This window comes from Heteronotia binoei, chromosome 7 (genome assembly GCF_032191835.1).
Source record: "Heteronotia binoei isolate CCM8104 ecotype False Entrance Well chromosome 7, APGP_CSIRO_Hbin_v1, whole genome shotgun sequence".
Lineage (NCBI taxonomy): Eukaryota > Metazoa > Chordata > Lepidosauria > Squamata > Gekkonidae > Heteronotia > Heteronotia binoei.
Genome location: NC_083229.1, coordinates 60,804,493 through 60,826,638, shown reverse-complemented (window position 1 = coordinate 60,826,638; position 22,146 = coordinate 60,804,493). Strand labels below are relative to the sequence as shown.

At 48.7% G+C, this 22,146-nt stretch overlaps 1 protein-coding gene across 2 annotated transcripts in view; it reads right to left on the bottom strand.

Annotated features, from left to right (window-relative positions):
* The window catches only part of LOC132575182 (aspartyl/asparaginyl beta-hydroxylase-like), a 172,213-nt gene that overhangs the window by 66,342 nt on the left and 83,725 nt on the right, over positions 1 to 22,146 (bottom strand). For both annotated transcript variants that reach the window (XM_060243715.1, XM_060243716.1), the window contains exon 15: positions 1,326 to 1,411. In XM_060243715.1, coding sequence (XP_060099698.1) covers positions 1,326 to 1,411 — 86 coding nt within the window. The remainder of the gene's footprint in view (positions 1 to 1,325; positions 1,412 to 22,146) is intronic.

The window sequence follows — 22,146 nt, the reverse complement described above, 5'->3', positions numbered from 1 at the left end:
AATACATTGAGAAGGGGAACTATAAGCATCATTGTCAACTAAAGCAGAGTTTTCAAAAGTATTAAAAAATGCTCCTGATCACTGGCAACACAATCTAAATGGAGCTATCTATACCCTTCTGAAGAAGTCCTTCAGTGGGCTTGGAGCCCTGTACACCTCCCCACAGTTCTAGCTTCTCTTCCCAGGTGGTTTCCTTCCTTCCTTCCCTCCTTATTTGCTTTCTTTCTTTCAGTTTCCCCATCTGTCCACCCTCTTCCTTCTTTCTTTTTCTTTCTTTCTTTCTTTCTCTTTCTTTCTCTTTCTTTCTTTCTTTCTTTCTTTCTTTCTTTCTTTCTTTCTTTCTTTCTTTCTTTCTTTCTTTCTTTCTTTCTTGTTAGGATAACTCATTTGCATATGCCACACCCCTGATATCAGAGGGTGTGGCATATGCAAATGAGTTGTGCAAATGAGCCCCTGCACCTCTTTCTCTACAAAATGTCCCCTGACCATTACCAATTTTTTTTTTTGGAAAGCCTGAAGAAAACTGAAGAGTTGAAATAAGAAAAATGGCACTGAATGTGGGAAGAACTTGAAGAAATGCTCACGTTTCTATCTACAGAGTATGCCAAAGTCATTTTGACTGCAGTCTTCCGCAAAGATCGTATCAAACCATGCTAAGGAAAAGATTGCAGCAACTGATGAAAAGCATGAAAAAATTATAAATAGAGGATGATGTCTTGCAAATGCTTCTCTAAATGGTGCTGTTATGAGGAACCCACTCAGATGTTAGTTCTGCCTTGGCTTCAAGATGAGCAGTTATAAGTTAGCAGGCTCAAATGAATAGCAGACTATGGAACTAATTAACTGGTCACACAGGACTGGGGATCAAGGAGTGAGTGCACCACCAATCTATTCCAGGCTTGTTCATGTAAAGACAATATGTGTTTGCCATTGAGCTTGAACCAAGCTAGGAAGAAGAAAGGCATTAAATGTGTGTGTGCATGAGGAGGCTGAAGTTGGTTCCTTATTCCCAGTTCCAACTTCAGGAACCAACTTCAGCCTCCTGTGTGCCTGTATATAAAGGGGATTGATTTGAAGCATTGCTAGGAGAGATGGTATCTTTTGTCCATAGTCTGTAGCACTTAACCACTATTACCATTGTAACACATCTACAACTGACATGGCTGCCATATGCCAGTATGCCTTTAGATGAGACCACAGTCCAGGGTCTTACAGGACAATGGCAGCACACCTCTTGAGATTTTGTATGACCAGGATTTTGTTGTTGACTGTCTTCTAATCTCTGGTGCTCCAGAAACTTGAGCTCAGATGACTTTCAGACTTACCTTTTTACGCAGTTTCTCTGCAGCTTCAAGCTCTGCTTTAATGCCTTTATCAAATTTGTTGAACAATTTAGGTTTCTTCTTCTTAGCTAAAAGTATATTAAAAAGAAACAATAAAGAATTGCCTCAAGAATTCAGTATTGACCATGGAGGGATTTCCTTTGAAGAAACACAGGATCCAATTATGATCAAGGGAAATTAATTCATTAATTCAGATACTAGGAAAAGAAGAGCATGGTGAGCCCCAATGTTTTTATACTGATGATAAGACCAATTAGTAGCTTATAAACTTTTTTTAGTTACAGTGGTCCAGTGACAGGTCAAAATATAAGGACAGGTTTCTTACCTGTAACTGGTGATCTTCAAGTGGTCATCTGTGCAGTCACACATATGGGTAATCCGCAAGGATCGGTCCCGACCTCGGAGAATTCAAAGCAATCTTGAGCGTTAATTTTGGCGCGTCTTCCTCTCATCCTGGGGAGGAGGCATCGTCTGCGCATGCCTGGACGAGGGGGAGGCGCCAAGCCCACTCAGTTTTTTCCCGCCACCAATAAGGTGGAAAAATTTAAAGATGAGGAGTATCCAGCAGCGGGGAAGGCTGGGTGGGTATGTGTGACTGCACAGATGACCACTCGAAGATCACCAGTTACAGGTAAGAAACCTGTCCATCTTCTTCGTGGTCTCTGTGCAGTCCCACATATGGGTGTCTAGCAAGCTATTCCATCAGGAGGAGGGTGCTGGATCTGCAAGGAGAAGCATGATTAGTTAAGACAGTAGAAAATGATGGTACTCACGATAAAGTGTGAAGAATCAATCAGTCAAAGATGGAACGCAGCACAGCCTGCCCAAAGGATGAGTCACGCCGGGCACGAACATCAAGGGCTTAGTGCAAGGCGAAGGTAGACGGAGAGGACCAAACTTCAGCAGCACAGATGTCCTCTATTGGGATGCCCTTGAAGAAGGCTGATGAGGTAGCAACGGCTCTGGTAGAATGAGCTTGTATATGCTCTGGTATTGGCTGTTTCGCCAACTGATAAAGACAGGTTGCTTACCTGTAACTGTAGATCTTCGAGTGGTCATCTGTGCATTCACACTTGTGGGATACTGCGCCTGCGCCGGTCCCCAATCGGTATCTGTAAAAAGCCCGGGAATTTTCCGCGGTCGGCGCCACTGAGCATGCGCAGGCGTCCCATCGTGCATGCCCAACGGCGCCACCGCAGCAATCCCGCCAGTTCCTTCGTGACCGCTGGAAGCTCCTACTGGAGGGAGACCGTCAGCAGTAGGGAAGGAGGGTGGGTAGTGTGAATGCACAGATGACCACTCGAAGATCTACAGTTACAGGTAAGCAACCTGTCTATCTTCTTCGTGGTCTCTGTGCATCACACGTGGGAGATTAGCAAGCAAGGCATACCTGGAGGTGGGGAGACGGTCAACCGGAAGCAGCAGTCTGCAGCACCGCAGTCCCCAGCCGAGTCCTCTGCTGAGCATGCACGTCCAGCACGTAGTGCTTCATGAAGGCATGCGATAAAGACCAGGTGGCAGCTTTGCAGATGTCCGCCAAGGACACGCCCTTCAGGAACGCCACTGACGTTGCCATCGCTCTTGTGGAGTGTCCACGGACAGGTTCAGGCAATGGCTTCTTCGCCAGTAGGTAGCAGAGCTTAATCGTCTCCGTCAGCCACTTCGAGAACCTCTGGGACGAGATCCTAGACCCTAACTTGGGAGCAGCGTACGAAATAAACAGCTGCTGGTCCTTGCGAAAAGCTTTAGAGCGTTTTAGATAAAAGAGTAAGGCACGCTTGACATCTAGAGCGTGCAACCTACGCTCCTTGTCCGAGGAGGGGTCAGGGAAAAAGGTTGGTAGCCACACCTCCAAGTTAAGGTGGAATTGGGAGGCCACCTTCGGGAGGAAGCTGATGTCTGGGGCCATAGAGACACCAGCCTCCCTAAAAACTATGTAAGGGTAGTCACAACGCATCGCCGTGAGTTCTCCCACACGGCGAGCAGACGTGATGGCCACCAAAAAGGCAGTCTTCCAAGAGAGGAGCTGCAAAGAGCACGTGGCCATACGTTCAAAGGGACGCCTGGTTAACCTGTCCAGGACTAGTGTCAGGTCCCACAACTGGGGGGGTGACCTTGATGGTGGATGCAGCCTAAACAACCCCTTCAAAAACTTCTTGGATTGGGGGTGGGCAAAAACAGAATACCCCCCCCCCACAGGGTTGGGATGGGCAGATATTGCTGCCAGGTAAACCTTAATAGAAGAGAAGACTAGGCCTGCATCCACCAAGGACAGCAAAAATTCAAAGACTGCCGGCAGGCCTGCCTCGTTTGGTGAACCTGAACGGTCGGCCATAAAGCTCGAGAACTTCCTCCACTTCCTATCATAGGATGCATGGGTAGAGGGTTTCCTGCTATTCAGTAGGACCCGCTGGACCCTGTCAGAAAACTCTATTGGTCTATCAGCCACGCTGTCAGCTTCAGGTGAGGCACGTTGTGGTGCAGGACGTGCCCCCCCTGAGACGACAGAAGGTCCAGCTCTGCTGGAAAGTGGTAGAAGTTCCCCCCCGACAGCTGGAGGAGGATGGAGAACCAGTTCTGATGGGGCCACCATGGGGTCACCAGGATGCAGCGTGGCCCCTCTCTTGCTATCTTGTTGACAACTTTCGTTAGCAGAGGAAGGGGTGGGAACAAGTAGAGGAAACGACCCGCCCAGGGGAGGAGGAGTCCGTCTCCCAGAGATGTTGGGTCCGCCCCCCCTCTGGAGCAGAACACGGGACACTTCGTGTTCTCTGCTGTAGCAAAGGCGTCCAGCTGTGGGTACCCCCAACGCTGGAAGACTGGCTCCAGGAAGCGCCACTGCAGTTCCCATTCGTGCGGTGACGCCCCCCCTCTGCTGAGGGAGTCTGCCTGCATGTTGAGGGCCCCTGGGAGGTGTGCCGCCTTCATGAAGATGTCGTACTGGAGGCACTCCGACCACAAGTCCATTGCCAGTGCACAGAGCCGACGAGACACTGTCCCACCCTGCCTGTTGATATAGCTCAGGGCGGTGGTGTTGTCCGTGAGCAGTGCCACTGTCTTTCCCGCCAGTTTCGGGCGGAAGGAACGAAGGGCGAAATGCACCGCCAGCAGTTCCAGATAGTTTATGTGATGCAGGGCCAGCTTGGGTGGCCACTGGCCCCCACACACAGGCCTTCCATGTGGGCCCCCCAACCCCACAGGGAGGCGTCTGTGGTGATGGTCACCGTGGGAGCCGGAAGGTGGATGGGGGCTCCCTGGCAAATGTTGTCCTTCGACTCCCACCACTGGAGCGATTGGAGTGTCATTGGTGGAATGGTAAACCTCTTTCGAGGTGAGTCTTTGGTTGGGCGAAACTGACGAAGAAACCATAGCTGTAAGTCTCTCATCCTCAGTTTCGCGAAGAGTAGCACGCTTGTCGTCGCCATCAGCCCCAGCATCCGCTGAAGTTGATGCGCCGTGCCCCACCCTTGCCTCTGAAGTAACTGTACTGTGCTTACAATGTCCTCTGCCCTCTGGGTGGGAAGGAATGCCCGATGACGATCTGTGTCCAGCACTGCCCCTATGAACTGCACTGTCCTTGATGGGGTAAGTTTTGACTTCTCTAAGTTGACCTGCAGCCCCAGGGCATCGAGGAGACGTAGTGTGATCGTAATATGGGCAGCCAGGCTTTCCCTTGATCTGGCCACCAGGAGCCATGGGGGAATGGGAAAGACCACCACTCCTTGTAGCCGGAGGTGGGTAGCCACCATGCTTATCATCTTTGTAAACACCCTGGGTGCTGTGGACAGGCCGAACGGTAGGGCCGTGAACTGGAAGTGCTGCGGGCCCACTGCAAACCTTAAAAAGCGTCTGAACGCTGGGTGGATGCTGATATGGAAATACGCATCCTTGAGATCTAGTGTGACCATCCAATCCCCTTGGTTGATGAGGGGCAAGATTGATTGCAGCGTGGACATCCTGAACTTTTGGTACAGGATAAATTTGTTCAGATTCCGTAGGTCCATAATGGGTCTCAACCCTCCATCCCTTTTGGGAACCAGGAAGTAGCGGGAGTAGAACCCACCTGCCCTGTCCCCTGCTGGCACCTTCTCTATGGCTTGTTTTTGTAGGAGGTTGGCCACCTCCGCCAGCAGAGGTGGGGAGGGAGGAGTGGTGACCACTACGGACTGGTGTGGGATCTGAGCAAACTCTATTTTGTAGCCCTCTTTGATGATGGACAGAGCCCACCTGTCTGAGGAGACCAGCTCCCAGGCAGGCAGGAAAGGGCGGAGGCGGATAGATGATTTGGTGGGGGCGACGATGCGTGCAGCAGTAAAGTCAAAGACCCTGTTTAGAGAGGCGGGCACCCTTCGACTTGCTTGCAGGCTGAGTACCGTAGCGGCCTCTGTTGTTGCCAGAGTAGGCCTGCCTGTCGGGTTGTGAGGAGCGAGGGCGCCACTGCTGTTCTGAGGATGGCTTGTGGAAGGGCTTCTTGGTCCAGGTTCTGCTCCACTGCCTGGCTCTGGGTTGCTTGGAGGGTGCCTGCACCCCCAGGTTTCTGGAGATCTTTAAATTCTTGTCTAGCTCTTGCAGAGCGTTATCTGTTGTTGTGCTAAACAGACCGTCCCCTTCAAAGGGCAGGTCTTCAATGAGTGCCCTGGCGTCCTGCTGTAAGGAGGTGGATCTTAGTCAGGAGTGCCTGCGGATGGACACAGCAGATGTGATGGCCGTGGCCGACACGTCTACCATGTGCCTTGCTGCAGCCAGTCGTTGCTTGGCCACAGCAAGGCCTTCTTTCTGCAACTTCCTTGCCGCCACTCTCTTGTCCTCGGGGAGGGAGGAGAGGAGGGGGGAGAGCTGCTCCTACATGGCGTACTGATATCTCGCCATGCAGGCCGCATAGTTTGATACTTTCACCCCCAGGGCTCTTGCAGAGTAGATCTTCCTCCCCATGCCGTCAAGTTTCTTTCCTTCCCTATCCGGAGGGGCAGAATGCACCTTACGTGACTTAGAGGAAGATGAGACGATGGCCGAGTTCGGCTTCGGATGCGTGAAGAGGAACTCAGCCCCCGTCTCCTGGACCTTGTACATATGGTCCAGCTTCCTCGAAGACACCGGTGCCGAGGATGGCTTCTTCCATGATTCCTTGACGGCCTGAAGGATGACCTTCATTACAGGCAGTGCTACAGCCGGGGATGTGTCCCGTTGCATTATGTCGAAGACGCTGTCGTCCACGACTGGCTTGGGTTGAGAGACAGACAGGGAGATGGTGGCAGCCATTCTCTTCACCATTTCTGCGTACGCTCTCAGGTCTTCCGAGGGCGAGACTGGAAGGTCCTCTGCGGTGTTCGGATCTGGTGAGGGTTCCCAGGCTCTCTCCTGCCCGTCGCTCTCTGACCCCGATGGTGAAGACTCTCGGTGCGCTGAGTGCTCCGACAGAGCTGGTGTGGGCTCCCTCCGCGGCGACCGGGTCGGTGTCGGCGGTCGGCGCTGAGGTTCTGCCGGTATATCATGTCTCTCCGGAGGAACCGAGATCGATGCCGATGCCCTCCTAGATCGGTGCGATGCTCGAGAAAGACAGGACATCTCGGACTGCTGTTCCCAATCCGGGTGCTCCCTCGGGTGGTACCATTGGTACGGCGGGTAATATGATTAGGGCGACTGCCATCGATGCTGCTCCCATGGGGGAATCGGTGGGAAACGCCGAGACTCGACCGATGGCTCTCGCTCTCTTCTGCCCCTAGGTGCCGTCAATCTGGCTGCATCGGCCGATGTCGACGCCTCTATGTCTGAGGCCGACTCGCCGCTTCGTCGATGCGAACCCACCGATGGAGATCGTTGTGTTAGGTCGATCTCTGCTTCCGATGCGGGAGGGCGAGGCCGATGAGCGCTGCCCCTTGGAGTCGATGGGCTCCGGAGTGGGGGAGACAAGGCCTTCCTCGGCGGTTCGGTAGCGATCGGCGCCGACACATCGGGGGAAGGCGATGGAGTGCGTGGCCGCTTCCGCTTCTCCTTGGTCTTCGCTTTCTTGGAAGAGGACTCTCGCCCCGAGTCCTCCCGCCGTTTCTTGGCGGGCACATCCGCCGACCCTTCGAGGGCTCGTTTCGAAGGGCCTCGCTCCGTCGGCGCATCCACCTCCACTTGGGTCACATCGGCCGATGGGACCATCGGAGCCTGGGCGTCCGCCATTTTCGGTACCGATGCCGACGGGCCCGCCGGTGATTTCGGAGGACGAAGTGCTGACGCAGTTAGTGCGGCTGACAGCCTCGCCGCCCTGTTCTTCCTCGTTTGCTTGGAGAAGCGGAGGCAGTGTGGGCAGGCCTCCACACGGTGCGCTTCACCCAAGCAGAGAAGACACAGGGAATGGCCGTCTGGGGGGGCGATCTTCTTCCCACAGACTCGGCACCGCTTAAAAAAACCCCAGCGACTGTCCATAGACAATCGTTGCTATGCAGGCCCTCTCAGAGTCCTCTGAGGGGAAAAAAACTGGGGGAAACGACAGGGGGGAAGGCCCCAGAGGGCGATCCGCCACTAACACACACACCAAAAAAACACCTTTTTTTTTTTAAACTAACTAACTAACTACTAAACTAACTACTACTCTAACGAAAATAACAAACAGGCTATATATACAATAGGGAGAAAAAGGGCAAAAAACCCGAAAGCTCACCGACCGGGAACACGAGAAAATGCAGCTTCTCCGCGCAGCGGTCAGAAAGGAATTGGCGGGATTGCCGCGGTGGCGCCGTTGGGCATGTGCGATGGGACGCCTACGCATGCTCAGTGGCGCCGACCGCGGAAAATTCCCGGGCTTTTTACAGATACCGATCGGGGACCAGCGCAGGCGCAGTATCCCACAAGTGTGATGCACAGAGACCACGAAGAAGATCATAACTTGATGGCAGCCACAATCCATTTTGAAAGTCTCTGGGTAGAGATTCTGCTACCTTTGTTATGAGTCGCACAGGTTACAAAGAGGCTTGTGTCCTTACGGAATTGTCGAGTCCTTTCAATGTAAAAGGCGAGGGCTCTACGAGCATCCAAATTATGTAGAGCCCGCTGACCGGCATCTGCAGGGTGTTGGAAGAAGGCCGGCAGAGTGGAAGGCTTCCCTAGGTGAAACGTTGAAACAACTTTAGGTAGAAAAGCGGGGTCGGGACGTAGGACCACCCTGTTGTGATGAAAGGTTGTGTAGGGAGGATCCGCCCTAAAGGCGCAAATATCACTAGCTCTCTTGCCAGTGGTGAGTGCTGTTAGCAATGCCATTTTCCAAGAGAGCAGATGAAGAGGAATGGATGCCATAGGTTCGAAAGGCGGCTTCATAAGCTGACTTAAGACGAGGGAAAGACTCCAGGTTGGTAGAATTTGTTGGATTGGAGGATGTAGGCGAATAATGCCCTTTAAGAAGGCTTTGGTAGCGTGGTGAGAGAAAACTGTCAAACCTTCAATATGAGGGTGAAATGCAGAAATAGCTGCAAGGTGAACTTTTAGGGAAGAGTATGAAAGTCCCATGTTAGAAAGAGCTAGAGTATAAGTCAAAATTTGTGAAATGCTAGCCAGGCTAGGATCAAAGTTATGCTGCAACGCGTAGCTGGAGAAGCATTTCCACTTGAAGGAGTAGGACTTCCTCGTGGAAGGTTTTCTGGAGTTAACTAGAACGTGACATACCTCAGGAGGAAAGTCTAAAAACTGATTTTCCAGGCCGTCAGTTTCAGAAGTGCTGGGTTGTGGTGCAAGACTTTGCCCTGTTGTTGGGACAGCAGGTCCTGCACTTGTAGAAATCGCAGAAATGTGTTGTTGGACAGGAGCAGGAGGGTGGTGAACCACGGTTGACGTGGCCACCAGGGTGTTATCAGGATACAGTTGGTGCGGTCTACTTGTATCTTTTGTAGTACTCTGGTGATGAGTGGAATTGGAGGAAAGAGATAGTGGAGCACTCCCTTCCAGGATTGGAGGAAAGCATCCCCTTGGGAGAGTCGAGACGGAGGTCCTCGCATGTAAAAGCGGGTGCACTGGGCATTGGAAGGGGACGCAAATGCATCTATTTTCGGGGTACCGAAGTTCCGGAAGACAGGTTGTATGTAGCGTCTGTTGATGGACCACTCATGGTCGTTGATTAGGTGACGGCTCAAGGCACCTGCCTGTACATTCTGGACCCCTGGTAGATGAACTGCTGTAAGAAAAATGCGCTGGCTGATGCTCCAGTGCCATAGTGCCAGGGCTCGTTTGCATAGCCTGGTAGAAGCAGTGCCTCCCTGTCTGTTGATGCAAAAGACGGTGGCTATGTTGTCGGAGGTGACCTGGATATGACGGTTTTGCAGAGATGGAAGGAAGGACCTCAGAGCTCTGTGGACTGCGAGAAGTTCTAGGCAGTTGATATGGAGGGAGCTTTCGTAGTCCGTCCATTGACCTTGAACTGTGAGAGTTCCTAAGTGGGCTCCCCATCCCCACTTGGAAGCGTCGGTGGTAACGATTACGGAGGGGGGTGCCTGTTTGAATGGCATTCCCACACAGAGGTGACGCTCTATCGTCCACCATCTCAGAGATGAGATGATGGGAGATGGGAGAGTTAGCACTGTGGCTTGGTGCTGTCTCTGAGGGTGAAAAGTCCTGATGAACCACAATTGAAGAGGGCGCATGTGGAGCTTGGCAAAGCAGAGTACTGCAGTGGTAGCCGCCATCAAACCCAGCATTCTTTGATAAGTGAGCGCCGTTTGGGAGCGGTGTGAGATAATCCTGTTGGCTAGGGATTGAATACTGTGTACTCTGTCCCGTGGCAGGGAAGCTGTCTGGGAGACTGTTGACAAGTGCGCTCCTATTGTTTGAGTCGGGGTTAGCTTGGATTTTGATGGGTTGACTTGAAGGCCTAGGGTGGCTAGGAGGGAAAGAGTAGTGGAGACGTCCAGTTGGAGTTGTTCCCTTGTTTGAGCGACGATCAGCCAATCGTCTATGTATGGATAGATTGATATTTTTTGCTGACGTAATGCTGCGGCCACCACAGCCATACATTTGGTGAATACTCTTGGTGCCGTTGAGAGACCGAATGGGAGAGAGCGGAACTGAAAATGTTGATCTCCGATAGCGAACCTGAGGAATCTTCTGTGATGGCGGTTGATAGTGATATGAAAATAGGCATCTTGTAGATCTATGGATGCCATCCAGGCTTGTTCTGGGATGAGAGGCAGGATTGATTGAAGGGTGATCATGCGAAACCTTTTGTGGCAAATGTGAAGATTGCGCTTTCGGAGATCCAGGATGGGGCGTAATCCCCCGTCTCTTTTCGGCACCAGAAAGTAGCGGGAGTAGAACCTGGTACGATGATACTGTGGTGGAACTGGTTCTATCACTCCCTTGTCCAGCAAGGTTGTGATTTTGGTTTGAAGAGGTATGGATGCTGGGGTGGTCAGGAACCTGTGATGATCTGGACGTCTGCAGGGGGTAGGGGAGTCAAAGAGACTGTTTTGTGGTAGGAGTGGTCTTTTTTGATGTTTGAGGACGTGCCCTTTGTTGAAAGGGCTGTTTGGGCTGAGGAGGCTTGCGTCTCCAGGCTTCCGGCTGTCGTGGAGATCTAGAGTTTTTATAGTAGTTCGGCCTCCAGTTCCTTTGTCTGTTAAGTTGGGGTTGAGGTTGAGTGACCCCCAATCTCTTGGCTCTCTTTCTGCTGTCATCTACATTTGTGAGAATGTCATCTGTAGTGGCATTAAAAAGACCAAGCCCGTCGAAGGGTAAATCCTCAATCTTAAACTTGATGTCCGGCTGAAGGGATGAGGATCTAAGCCAAGCGTGTCTACGCAAGGCTATGGCGGATGCAAGAGTCCTGGAGGAGCATTGGGCAGCATGGCGTGCTGTATTAATTTGTTGCTTGCTCACTCTAGCGAGTTCTTGTAAGGCGTTAGCAGCTGGTTTCTGTGTTGCCTCGGGTAGAGAAGGAACCAATGTGTTTAAGTAAGTTGTCAAATTAAAGGCGTAGGTGGAGAACGGAAGATTCTTTTCACTTACCGTGAAGTCTTCCTTCTCTGTGGTCCCGGAGTGGTCCAGTCCTCACTCTTGGGAATCATAGCTCCTCCCTTTGATAGCAGGGCTTAACAAACTTGACCCGGAGGGGAGGTGCTTGATCCTCAGAAACTCAGATCGTCTGCCAGCTACCACACCTCCCTAAGTATAACTCCAACATAAATAGGAGAAAGGAAATTTCCAGGGAACAAACACAACCCTCTCCTAAACATATCCTGGGCTCTGTCTAAAGGGCTCTATGGCGGGAAAAAACCCAAACCTAACAGTGTACTACACCGGATTCAGTTGCGACTTCCAACCCCGCGGTCCCAGGTCAAAGCTGAAACCCTTTATACACAACTGGGTGGGTAGGACTGGACCACTCCGGGACCACAGAGAAGGAAGACTTCACGGTAAGTGAAAAGAATCTTCCGTTCTCCAGTGGTCCCAGGAGTGGGCCAATCCTCACTCTTGGGACGTAAAAAAGCCGTGTCCCAGGGCGGGCCTCTCAGCTTTGCCCAGAGACCACGTGTTGGAGGACTTTCCTTCCAAATGCAGCCTCAGCCGAAGCCACCTTATCAATCCTGTAGTGTCTAGTGAAGGAGTGAACCGACTTCCAAGTAGCCGCCTTACACACCACTTCCAGGGATGGAAAAGCCCTATAGGCCGCTGAAGTAGCAGCCCCTCTAAGTGAATGAGCCGTCACCCCTACCGGGGGCTCCAATCCTGTTGCCTTATAGGCCTCACTAATGCACCCCCTGATCCACCTGCTAATGGTGGAGGCCGATACCTTGCGCCCAGTGTCTGCAGCCCTGAAAGAAACAAACAAGGAATCAGACCGGCGAAAGTCCTTGGTTCTGTCCAGATAGAAGCTAAGGGCTCTGCGAACATCCAGACAGTGCCATGCCTTCTCCTTCTCATGAACCGGATTAGGGCAGAAAGAGGGAAGCACAATGTCCTCTGCCCTATGGAAACGGGAATTCACCTTTGGCACAAAGGCCGGATCAGTGCGGAGCACAACTTTATCCTGGTGGAATACACACAAATCCTTATGTATGGACAGAGCCTGAAGCTCTGACACTCTACGCGCCGAAGTGATACCCACTAAGAATACCACCTTAAAGGTGAGCAGCTTCAGGCTGCATGATGCCATAGGCTCAAAGGGCTTGCCACAGAGAGCCTTCAACACCGTGTTCAAATTCCACGATGGGAATCTATGGACCTGCGGTGGATTAAGCAAAGCCACCCCCTTCAGAAACCTCCGGATGTGTGGATGTGTTGAAATAGCATTGCCTTTCTTAGATCCCCTCACTGCTGCTATGGCCGCCACCTGTCTGCGTAGTGTACTGGTACTAAGGCCTTTCTCTAGTCCCTCCTGTAGGAAAGACAACACCACGGAGACCGAGGCCTGTAGAGGATCTTCCCCTTTGACCACGCACCAGGCATGAAAAATCTGCCAAGTGACATTATAGCTTCTGTTAGTTGAAGCCTTTCTAGAGGACAACATGGTGTCTATTACTGGAGTGGAATAACCTAGCCTAACTAACTGCTGCCGCTCAATCTCCAAACAGTGAGCTGAAACATTTCTGGTCGCGGATGCTGCAGGCAGCCCTGAGAGAGTAGATTCCACCTTGTAGGAATCTGCCATGGCTCTACTATTGACAGTCTTTGCAGTTCCGGGAACCAGGCTCTCCGAGGCCAAAAGGGGGCCACCACAATCACTTCCACTTTCTGTTCCTGGACCCTCTGCAAAAACCTTTGGAGGACTTGGAACGGAGGAAAGGCATACAATAGAGTCCTCGGCCAGTCTGAATTTAGAGCGTCGATGGCAACTGCTCCTCTGCTTCTTGTCCTTGAGAAATACTGTGGCACCTGATGATTGTCGTCCGACGCAAACAGGTCCACACTCGGTGTCCCGAATCTTTGACAAATCTCGCGAAATGTCTCGTGGTGAAGTGACCATTCCGACTGGTTCAGCGCCTGTCGGCTCAGCCAATCTGCCACCACATTGTCTTTTCCTGCCACGTGTGTGGCTTTGATGGACAGAAGATGACCTTCCGCCCACCTGAAAAGGGCCTCCGCTTCGTCTTGTAGCTTTCTGTGTCTGGTGCCGCCTTGGCGATTTACATAGGCTTTTGCCGTCATATTGTCTGTTTGTATCAGGACGTGAGTCCCGACCACCCATTGTCTCATGTGAAGCATGGCCAGACGTATGGCTCTCAACTCCAGAAGGTTTATGCTTTCCCTGGCTTCCTGGTCGCTCCACTGACCCTGCGCTACTGCTCCGGACATGTGAGCTCCCCAACCAAAAAGACTGGCGTCTGTGGTCACCACCACTCTCTTGGGTTCCCGCATCTCCTGCCCCAAGGAAAAAAGGCTGGGAGTCTGCCACCACTCGAGGGCTCTCGATAGGTCGGCTGGCAGTGTCAGAGAGATCGAGCTTCTGGCACCTATTTGCTTCTGAAAAGGTAAAAGAAATTTCTGAAGTGGCCTCGTGTGAAAACGCGCCCACTGAACTATGTCCTGGCACGAGACCAGCATTCCCAGTAATTTTGCCAGTAGCATCAGTTTGACTCGCTTCCTTTGCTTGACTTCTGCCATCAGCTGTAAAATCTTTGTCTGTCTCTCCGGGGTCAGAAAGACCTTGTTCTTGTTGGAATCGATCTGAACACCTAGGTGCGTCAGAGACTGGGAAGGAAGCAAGAAACTCTTCTGAATGTTTATGACGAACCCATGCGCCCTGAGCAGCCTCATGGTCAGGTCGAGATGTTTCTTCGTCTGCTCCGCCGACGGGGCCTTGACCAGAACGTCGTCCAGGTAAGGAAAAATCGACACCCCCTGTAATCTGAGGGCTGCCACCAGAGTGACCAGAACTTTTGTGAACACCCTGGGAGACGACTTGAGCCCAAAAGGCAAGGCTCTGTATTGGAAATGGCGCCCGTCGTAAGAGAAACGAAGAAACTTCCGATGACCCCTGGCGATTGGGATATGAAGATAGGCTTCCGACAGATCTATGGAGGCCATGAAGTCCCCCCGCTGGATGGCAAGAAGTATGGACCTCAGTGTCTCCATCCGGAACTTTTTTGTGACAACCGACCTGTTCACCCACTTCAGATCTAGTATCGCCCGAACATCCCCGTTCTTTTTGGGTACCACGAAAAAAACTGAGTATGTGCCTTGAAATTTCTCTGACGGAGGTACCGGTTCGATGGCTTCTATCGAAACTAGATGGTCGATGGCTAGCAGTAGTGTTCGATGCTTCTCGGGAGACTGTGATCTTTGTACTTCCAAAAAACGGTGTCGGGGGGGGGGGGAGTAAAACTCCAGAGAGTAGCCGTTGGTCACTGTGTCCAACACCCATCTGTCTGAAACTGTTTGATGCCACACATGGGAGAATCTCTGAAGTCGTCCCCCTATCTGACTTGTGTCCGTGGACTCGTCCCAGTCACGCTGAGGTGGGCTTCTTTTGGCCTTTAGCGGGCTGGTTCTGTTTCCCCGTGAAGGAAGGTCTACCTTCTCTAGGCTTCGACTGCCACTTTGTTCTGTATGGCTTGAAGGATGCTTGCCTGGAGTCTCTCCTATTGCCACGAAAGGACTGAAACCTTTGTCTTGTCCTGTTATCTCGTCGTTTGGATGGCAGAACTTTTTTCTTATTTCTGTCCTCAATAAGGTATCTATCCAAACCTTCTCCAAAGAGTGAGGACCCTTTAAACGGAACTGCAGCAACCTTAGCTCTAGCCGAAGGATCCGCATCCCAATTTCGTAGCCAGGTATTTCTTCTGGCCGTAACGCTACAGGCCATAGCTCTAGCTGACAGCTGAACCGCTTCCAGAGTAGAGTCTGATGCAAAAGCCGTGGCTAATGTTATCTTTTTAAGAGAGTCCTTGACGTCCTTAGGCAGGTCATCCCTCTTAGCCAGGTCAGATAGCCAAATATATGAAGCTCTACAGAAGAGAGACGTGGTGGCTGACACCTTCAAAGAGCTGGCCGAGGCTTCAAAATCCCTCCGCAGAGCCTGCTCAATGCGTTTATCCGTAGGGTCCCTTGGCATCCCATCTGCATCCATCGGGAGTATGGAATTAGAAGCCAAACTATTGACCGGGTCATCCACCACCGGTAACTTCAGCCTCTTAGCCGCCTCTGGGATGAATGAAAAGAACTTGGAAAAATTAGAAGAAACTGTTTTCGGCTTGGCCGGGTGCTCCCACTCTGACCTGATAATAGAAAAGAAACCTGATGGCAATGGCACCTGTAGGGGTTTGGCCCCTGATTTTGGAATGATGTCTTCCATACCCAAAGGAAACTCTGTATCCTCCTCATCTTTGCATTTGGGGGTGTACTGAATCTGCAGCGTTCTAATCACCTTTGGGAGTAAGCGTGTATACACGTCTGCAGGAAAAAGTTTGGAATGAGTAGAGGCTACCCCCTCCTCTTCCTCAGAGAGTTCCCCAGTATCTGGAGATGAAGAGGCATCCGATAAGTCAGAATCCTCTTCCTCTTGATCAGAGGGACAGGAGCGTATCTCTGTCCTGCTGCGCTTAAGAGGTCTAGGGGAAAAATTTTCCTCTTCCTTATCAGCCTCTAAGTGTTTAGTCTTGGATGTTCTTTTGAGTGGGGGGGTTGGAGTAGTCACAGAGGCTGCCTGGACCTCCTTTCTAACTATTTCTTGTATCCAGGATAGAAGATTAGACTTTGCCTCATCTGCAGAAATATCATCATGATGAACTTCTGCCCTTTCTTCCTGTGCTGGTGAATCAGCCAGCTCCAGATCACAAGTGCCCTCCTCCATTACAGCTCCCTTGGGGAATCTGGTGGAAGCGGCCATCTTAGAATGTATGGCCCTGCAACAACAAAAGAAGGCACAACCAAAATGGCTTCCATTCCCGCCAAAATCAGCCCCCCCATACACTCCTTTTCCCCACCAGCTCAACACTGGGATCCTCTGAACAAAAAACCAAACATTCCCTTGTTTTGTTTCCTTCCCCTTTTCCCAATGGCCAAATAGATAGCCAGACCTCTCTATGCCAGAGAGGCTAAGGGATAGGGAATGAATGGGAGGGGGAAAGGGGGGGGGGAGCGCTGAAAACCATAACTGGCTGCCAGTAGCTCCCAACATAAAACTTTCCTCTTCTGAAGGCTTCCTGGGGATGGGATCATAAGGGCTAGGTCAACTGACCTCCTCAAATCCCCCACCACTCTGCAGAGCTTTCCCAATGCAAGCCTTACTGCTGCTGGGTTTCCAAAAGCTTCTGCCTGCGTCGTTCCAGGAGGGCTGCGTGCTAACACGAGTCCTCTCCCAGCTGCTCACTCCCTCTCTCCTCCTCTCCCTTAATTCCTTTGTCCCCAAGGCCCCTGGGTTTGCCAGAGTGCCTTTGCAGGGCGACTGGGAGAAGGAACGATCAACAGTCTTCGGCACGTCCACCAGGCTGGAAAGAGCAGAGGGAGGGCTTCGCGCGCTCGTGCCTCACTCTGAGGCTCCTCTGTCGTCGCTGGAAAAAACGCGGGAGGAAGAGTGCCTCCCAGAACGGCCACAAGAGGGAGCTCTTGCCTTCCCTTCTGCCGTCCAGGAAATTTTTTTTTTTTTTTTTTTTTGTGAATAAACAATTTTATTAGTAACATATGGTAGTAGAACTATAACTACAACTTATAAAAAGCTTAATATATATTAAGAAAAAAACCATCATTCTACCCCACATCTTACTTTCTCCCACCCCTCCCCCAATTACTTGACCCCCGCCAGTGTTATTTTCTTTAAAAAAACAGATATTAAAGGTACCCTTAACTATCAAGAAAAAAAACGAAACAAAAAAGAAACATAGGGAAGAAGAACCCCCTTCAAGAGTTATATTGTTATCTTAAAAATCTTAATCCTCAAAAATTGTCCAATGTCCTTTTATTTTCCACTCTTTCTCTATATATCTTCTGAATTTCTTCCACTCTTGGTTAAAAAGTTCTAAATCACAGTCTCTTAATTTTCTTGTTAATTTGTCCATTTCACTCCATGACATAACTTTCATAATCCAGTCCCATTTTTCTGGTATTTTTTCTTGCTTCCACAACTGCGCATACAATGTCCTAGCAGCTGAGAGCAAGTACCATATTAATGTTCTATCTTCTTTTGGAAATTTTTCCATTTGTAATCCCAGCAGAAAAGTCTCTGCCTCTTTATTGAATTCATATCCCAGGATCTTAGATATCTCTTGTTGAATCATTTGCCAAAACATTTTAGCTCTTTCACAAGTCCACCACATATGGTAGAAAGAACCTTCATGCTTTTTACATTTCCAGCACCTATCTGGCATCTTATTGTTCATCTTTGCTAATTTTTTTGGAGTCATATACCATCTATACATCATCTTAAAACAGTTCTCTTTAATACTATGACATGTTGCGAGTTTCATGGAATTTTTCCACAGATATTCCCAAGATTCCATCTTTATTTCTTTATTTACATTAATTGCCCATTTTATCATTTGAGATTTCACTACTTCATCTTCTGTAGCCCATTGTAAAAGTAATTTGTACACTTTTGAAATTAATTTCTCATTATCTCCAAGCAGAACTCTTTCCATTTCTGTTTGTTCTTTCCTTATTCCTTCAGCTTTGATATCATTCTCCATCAAACTTTTTATTTGTTGCATTTGAAACCAATCATATTTATAGTTTAGTTCTTCTGCAGTTTTCAATTCTATTTTCCCGCTTTGTATTTTTAGTAACTGGTTGTATGATAGTTGTTTTTCCTTGACTGTTTTGGCCGTTAACTTTATCACTTCAGCCGGCACTATCCATAAAGGTCTCCTCTCATCACCATATTTCTTGTACTTTATCCACACATTTAATAAGCTACTCCTTATATAATGGTGAGAGAAAAGACCGTCCATCTTCTTTTTTTCATAGTACAAATATGCATGCCAGCCGAATTTTTTTCCATGGCCTTCTAACATTAGAAGTTTTTTATTTAATAACGTTATCCATTCTTTTAACCATACTAAACAAATTGCTTCATGATACAGTTTCAAATCTGGTAATTGGAATCCACCTCTCTCTTTCGCATCTATCAGGACTTTCATTTTAATTCTAGGTTTCCTCCCGGCCCACACGAATTCCGAAATTTTTCTTCGCCATTTATCAAATTGCTTAGCATCTTTCACAATGGGGATGGTTTGAAACAGATACATAATCCTTGGTAAAATATTCATTTTTACTGCAGCTATTCTACCCAACAGTGACAAATTGAGCTTGTTCCACTTTAGCATATCTTCTTCTATTTTACGCCATAGCTTTTCATAATTGTTCTTAAACAAATCAATATTTTTCATTGTTATCTCTACCCCTAGGTATTTTACCTTAGAGGTAACTTCACAACCCGTTAGTCTTTGTAGTTCTTGTTGTCTATTTTTCTGCATATTCTTACATAAGATTTTTGATTTTTCTTTGTTTATATAAAGTCCCGCCAACTCCCCAAACTCTTGTATTCTCATTAACAACAAAGGTGTAACTTGTAAAGGATTTTCATTTATAAACATTATATCATCTGCAAATGCTCTGTATTTATAGGTAAATCCTTTTATTTGTAGTCCTTCTAAATCTTTTTCTTCTTGAATCTGCATTAGTAAAATTTCAAGAGTCATTATAAACAGCAATGGCGAAAGCGGGCAGCCTTGTCTGGTACCTTTACTAATTTTCATTTCATCTGTAAGATCTGCGTTGATGCACAGCCTTGCACTTTGTTCAGAATATATTGCCTTTATCATTCTTATAAAACTTTCTCCAAGCTCCATTTTTTCCATCACTGCAAACATAAAGTCCCAATTTAAATTGTCAAATGCTTTTTCTGCATCCGCAAAGAATAGCGCTACTTCCTTTTCTGGATGTCTTTCATAATATTCTACAATATTTACAACAGTTCTAATATTGTCTCTTATTTGTCTTTTGGGAAGAAAACCGGCTTGGTCCTCTTTTATAAAATTTATCAAATATTGCTTAAGACGTTCTGCCAGAATTCTTGTAAATATTTTATAATCATTGTTCAAAAGTGAAATTGGTCTGTAATTTTTCACATTTGTAACATCTCTTTCTTCTTTAGGTATCAAAGAAATAACAGCTTCTTTCCATGTATTTGGTACCTTCCCTTTGACTCTTATTGCATTCATCAGCTTCTGTAATTTTGGTATTAATTCATCTTTAAACATTTTAAAATACTTGGCTGTATAACCGTCTGGCCCGGGAGCTTTATCATTTTTCATCACGTTGATTGCTGCCTCAATTTCTATTTTTTCAATTGGGTCATTCAAAATTTTTCTCATATTCTCAGTTAATGGCTCAATTTTTATTTTCTGTAGATATTCATCTATCTTTTTTCTCTTTACTTCAGCACCTTTAAACAGCTTGGCATAATACTTAAAAAATTCTCTTTTTATTCCCTCTTGAGTAACTACGTCTCTTTCATCTATCACAATTCTATTAATTATTTTATTTTCCCTCTTTTTTTTCAGCTGCCACGCCAAGTATTTCCCCGTCTTATTTGCTCCAGGAAATTTTCAATAGGTATGTTCCTCTTGTTCTTCTTCTTCTTTATTTCTTTCTATAATGTACCGGGCCAGGAGCCACAAAGGGGCTCTATAGCACGTCCTGCTTCGATGGCAGGGCTAAAGAAACTGAGTTTCTGAGGATCAAGCACCTCCCCTCCGGGTCAAGTTTGTTAAGCCCTGCTATCAAAGGGAGGAGCTATGATTCCCAAGAGTGAGGATTGGCCCACTCCTGGGACCACTGGAGAAGTACGCCATGTAATTGTGGATCTTAGTAGTGGCAGTGGTAAGGGAGTATATTTTTCTCCCGATGGTATCAAGCTTCTTGCCTTCTCTCTCTGGAGGCACAGGGTGTCTGGTTTGTTTCAATTTCGAGGAAGAATGCACTATCATGGAGTTCGGTGCAGGGTGGTTGAATAAAAATTTAGACTCGGGGGCATGAACCTTATAGAGGGCTTCAACCCGTTTCGAAGTTGGTGGCACAGATGCTGGTTTGCCCCAGGCTTCCTTGAGGGTTTCAAGATGGACAGGAAGCATAGGGAAGGAGGAGCCTGTAGGAAGGTCCGCATGCACTAGGTCATACACCACATCTGAGACCCTAGGAGCATCGGTGGTGAGCTTGACGTTAAGGGAGTTCGCCATATTGGATAAGAGATCCAAGTATGATTTAGGCCCTTCTGAAGGTGACAGTTCTGTTTGTTTAGCTATGTCAGAGGCTGGAGAGTGGAGACCTGAAGTGCTGGAACTCGTCGTCAGCTTCGAAGCGGTGAGCTTCGCGGAGGATGATGGGTTGGAAGACTTATGGCTAGTATTAGGCTTCTTCAGAGCCTTCAGGTTGGTCGAGTCTCTGGGAGTCAAGTCTGATCAGTGGCGCTTTTTGGTGTCATCGGATTTTTTGGAGTGTTTCCTGGACTTAAGCTTACTGGGAGCCAGGGCCACGGAAGCGGCCAGCTGCGCCATTCCCTTTGCAGATAGGGAAGATGGCGGAGTTTGTTGCGCCACATGAGACATAGCTGGCCGGAGGGAGGATTCCAGGAGGTGGCTTTTGAGCCGCGCGGCGCGGTTTTTTCGGGCCTGCTTGCCAAATTGGCTACAGTGCACGCAGGTATCCGTGCGATGTGCCTCGCCGAGGCAGAAGAGGCACAGGGAATGGCCATCTGACGATGGAATTTTAGAAGAGCAACGGATGCAAAGTTTAAAGGTGATTTTGTCTTTCCCTTCCATCCGCCTGGAGAGGGGGGGGGGAAGGAACGGGAAGGGAAAAGTCCGAAAAACAGTAAGAATTTATATATATATATATATATATATATATATATATATACACGATACCAGAAGAAGAAATTTGTAGAAAAAGTTGGAAGGAGGACGTGGAAGATCAGATTGCAGTGAAGAAAAAGCAGGAGACTCAGCGAGGTAGGTGTGATCTGGACGGCGGTAAAGAAGAAACTGAGTGGGCTAGGTGCCTCCCCCTCGTCCAGGCATGCGCAGACGATGCCTCCTCCCCAGGACGAGAGGAAGACGCACCAAAATTAACGCTCAAGATTGCTTTGAATTCTCCGAGGTCGGGCCCGATCCTTGCGGATTACCCATATGTGGGACTGCACAGAGACCACGAAGAAGATGCAACAGCTTCTGGTCAGGAATTGAAAGGCCTGGTCCCCACTTCCTAATCAGGAGCTTTATAGCCAGTCTGACAAGTCACAGCAATTTGAATCTGTTGGAAGCCATCAAGAGATGTGGTATCTCAGGTATTTCTGGGGTTTGTTGAAGGCTCATCAACTGCCTAAGTGGGTGCATGAATGAAGGGTGGGGGAGTTCAACAGCACAGTGATGTAGATATAAGTAAAACACTTTTTAGCTAAATATGTGAGCACGGTAGTTATAACTATTATCATGAAAGAACAATAAATCTGCAAATCAGGCAATGAAGGTGAGTTGATCACAGTTCCCAAGATTTTGAAGGCATGTTTCTATGGGACTGCTTCCAAGAACACCCATATGCTTCAGAATATTGTGTTGGCAGTCCACCATATGGGCGCATGTTTTTGGACTAATAGAAAGGACAGGTTCCTGTTTTGTCAATATTAATAGGGCAGCACCATGTAGCAAAAAAGGACTGGGATGCACATTATTATCCTTTAAGACAGAAGAATATAATCCATGCATGTTCCTGAAGCGTGATCTGAATAATGAATAATTAAAACAAATTAAAACAAATATAACCACTTCTCTCTCCTTTAATGCTGCAGTGAAGCTGTTTCATTCAGCAGGTCAGAGACACTCAGAGAGCTGGGCAGTGGCAG